Here is a 3,159-nt window from a genome sequence, read left to right as displayed (position 1 = left end):
TTATTGCTCCAGTAATGATAAGTGTCTTAGATTTAGTGCCACAAACTGTTTAAAAAGGTGGCTGCGCTTTGAGTAACAAACAACCCACTCAGGGCCTCCACCACACACCGTATTTGTATCTATAATATATATTTATATTTCCATACATCCCCATACTCTTTTATTCTGGTAACACCCTCCCCCACTCAAAAATCTTAAAAGCCACAAACAAAACCCATATCTTATGTTATGATTGCATCACTCGTTTTCACTCCTCTCAGAATTCCCTCATCTTTCTGGCAACTCCTCACAAGGTTTTTCTCATAAACTCATCACCATTTTCTTCATTAGATTAATCATGAATACCTTAATATTAATTTTTTTTATAAGCATAAATAATCTTTGCTGGCTGAAAACTTGTAGTTCCCACAGTTGAGTTTCTGACGAATTACACGTGGGATGCTAAATAAGTCTACAATCACTTGCGTTTTTTATTTTCTTTCAACGGCGTTTAGAACCACTCCCAATAAGTCTTCCTTCTAGGGATATCAACCGTCCATACTAATTTTGACGTTTTAAACCTGATTCACCTAAGAACACCGTCAATGATACTCTGGGATAACCCCTTGAGTCAAACATGAGACCTTTTTATCTCAAGCCTTAATCATCACCCCATGCCATTGGACCATTGGACTCCGATCACTTCGGTTAATCTTTTCTGGGTTTGATTGCTTTTTAATAAAAATATGGAAGCTTTTTGAAGTTTATCTTTTGGGTACCCGCATATATAGAATCTTGTACTCATTTAATACTGATATTTGTCTACAAGTGATCTAAAAGTTGACCATGTGAATTATTGTGATTCCACGTAAAGAGTAGTATATATATTATCTAACTAATCATGATTTGGTTGTCCTAGATTCATTGTTGAGGATTCAAATAATAATTCAACTTACGTAGAATCCAGAACTTATATGATCTATCATCTTCTGATATCAGGAATAAATAATGGGGCGTTTTTCGTCCATGTTAGATGGGCTAGCGAGGACATTTTCGACTTCAAAACGAGGCACGAATTTGAGTCAATGTGGCGGAAAAGAGGCCGCAGAAGCTATGGCAAAAGATGCAAAGAAGAATGAGATGATCTTAAGATCATCTGGGAGTGTCAACGTGATCGGGTCGGATAATATTGCTTCGGTTTGCTCAAAGCGAGGGGAAAAAGGAGTGAATCAAGATTGTTGTATAGTGTGGGAGGTATAAGATCATAAACATTACTTTTCTGCATCTCAATTATTTTCACAAGTTTGATCACAAAACACATGTTTGCCATAAAATGACATGTTTTTATAGGAATTTGGGTGTCAAGAGGACATGATGTTTTGTGGGGTGTTTGATGGTCATGGACCATGGGGACATTTTGTTGCCAAGAGGGTCTGCAACCTGATGCCATCATCATTGTTACGCAATTGGCAAGAAATGCTGGTTGAAGGTCCATTTGATCAGATTGATAAAGAGCGTGATAGGTTCAACCTATGGCAGCATTCTTTCGTAAAGACTTGTGAGGATGTCGATCAAGATCTAGAGCAATACCATAATATCGATTCGGTTTACAGTGGAACCACAGCTCTGACAGCCGTCAGACAGGTATATCAATATGATTTCTTTTTAAGTTTTTTTGAATTTAAACATAGAGTTATAGGAGTGGTAATTGTGTCGGGTTGAGTTGTTGGCGTGACCCATATATTTATTTTTGTTTAAAAGGTTAATCCAAGATACCGGACACCCTTAAAATCATGTAACTCCAACATGACTTGACACCTGTTTAAACCATTTATCTAAATGAATAAAACGAGTTGACAGGTTGTAATCAAGTTGTAAAAGTATTAAACGGGTTGACATGTTAATCTGTCTAATTAACAGGTTGACAAGTTTACCTGTTTAATTAAGCATGTTAAACATGTCAACCTCAATGACCCGTTTGGCCATTTTTTAAATTAAACGTGTTAAACAGGTCAACCAGATAACAACCAGCTAGGATTATGTGAAAACATGATTATTTTCATATCGTGTAAGGAATTGACACCCTTGGATCTTTATTTGTCACATTGCTATATTCCAGGGTGATCATCTTGTTGTTGCAAATGTTGGAGATTCCCGAGCAGTACTCGCTACAGCCACTGATGATGGCGGCTTGGTGCCTGTACAGCTTACAGTTGATTTTAAGCCAAACCTACCCCGTGAGTAGCTCTCTTATCATATTATGCGTTTGGGCCCTATTAAAACAAAACACAGTACAGCCGCTAGTGTGTTTCATTAGAGATTTAGAGTGTTGTGCTTAACTTTGCCTAAAACTAATTGGTGTACACAGAGGAGGCTGAACGGATAATCGAGTGCCATGGTCGCGTTTTCTGCTTAGAAGACGAACCTGGTGTGCACCGCGTATGGCTACCAAATGAGCAATCACCTGGCTTGGCTATGTCACGTGCCTTTGGCGATTACTGTATCAAAAATTTTGGCCTCATTTCAGTTCCTCAAGTCATACAACGACGTATAACGAGTCGAGACCAGTTTATGGTTCTTGCTTCTGATGGGGTGAGTTCAAGCTCAAACAAATGAAGATTAATTTGCTGTATAGATTGTTAAGTTAATATCATTGTATTTGTAGGTATGGGATGTTATTTCAAATGAAGAGGCAGTGGAGATAGTGTCATCAACAGAAGACAAGTATAAATCGGCTAAACAATTGGTGGATCGTGCTATTCGAGCTTGGAAACGCAAGAGAAAAGGGATCGCAGCCGATGATATTTCAGCCATATGTGTCTTTTTTCATAATAATTCTCCATCAACTAACTATATTCGTACCACATAAAAAAAATTAACACGATCTTTTTATTGTTGTTTACTTCATTTTATATATAGTTCATAGAATCATTTTACCCTTCTCATATATACACGGGAGCATTTAATACGAAACCAGTTTTTAAGTACTGAACAGTGCTTTAGAAAACATATAAACTGTTAATAAGAAGTTAACTGCTTTAGCCATGGGTGAAGCTACATAGGGACTAAACCGAGTGCTAAACGCATTGTTTATGTGAAAGTTGAGTATTTTTTTTTTATTTTTTTCATATAACCAATATATAGGTGACTAATTAATCTATATTATATACATAGTTGACT

The 3,159-nt window shown here is 36.9% G+C and overlaps 1 protein-coding gene across 1 annotated transcript; it reads left to right on the top strand.

Annotated features, from left to right (window-relative positions):
• Positions 1 to 978: 978 nt before the first annotated feature.
• On the top strand, positions 979 to 2,887 carry LOC143564731 (putative protein phosphatase 2C 34). Its single transcript, XM_077051920.1, has 5 exons — positions 979 to 1,233; positions 1,330 to 1,623; positions 2,099 to 2,216; positions 2,348 to 2,571; positions 2,645 to 2,887. The coding sequence occupies exons 1-5, from the start codon at positions 988 to 990 to the stop codon at positions 2,846 to 2,848; spliced, it is 1,086 nt and encodes a 361-aa protein (XP_076908035.1). The 5' UTR covers positions 979 to 987; the 3' UTR covers positions 2,849 to 2,887.
• Positions 2,888 to 3,159: the final 272 nt, after the last annotated feature.

The sequence above is a fragment of the Bidens hawaiensis genome, unplaced genomic scaffold (assembly GCF_021521415.1).
Source record: "Bidens hawaiensis isolate Kalapana, Puna unplaced genomic scaffold, B.hawaiensis_p1.1 tig00022151_1, whole genome shotgun sequence".
In the NCBI taxonomy this organism is placed as follows: Eukaryota; Viridiplantae; Streptophyta; class Magnoliopsida; order Asterales; family Asteraceae; genus Bidens; species Bidens hawaiensis.
This window is presented reverse-complemented; position numbering and strand designations above follow the sequence as displayed.

Bases quoted from the DNA above. Each gene is read 5' to 3' on its own strand.
- LOC143564731 (XM_077051920.1), top strand. From the start codon at position 988: ATGGGGCGTTTTTCGTCCATGTTAGATGGGCTAGCGAGGACATTTTCG. The intron at 1,624-2,098 runs GTATATCAATAT...GCTATATTCCAG, and splicing joins CTCTGACAGCCGTCAGACAG to GGTGATCATCTTGTTGTTGC. The intron at 2,217-2,347 runs GTGAGTAGCTCT...TGGTGTACACAG, and splicing joins TTTTAAGCCAAACCTACCCC to AGGAGGCTGAACGGATAATC.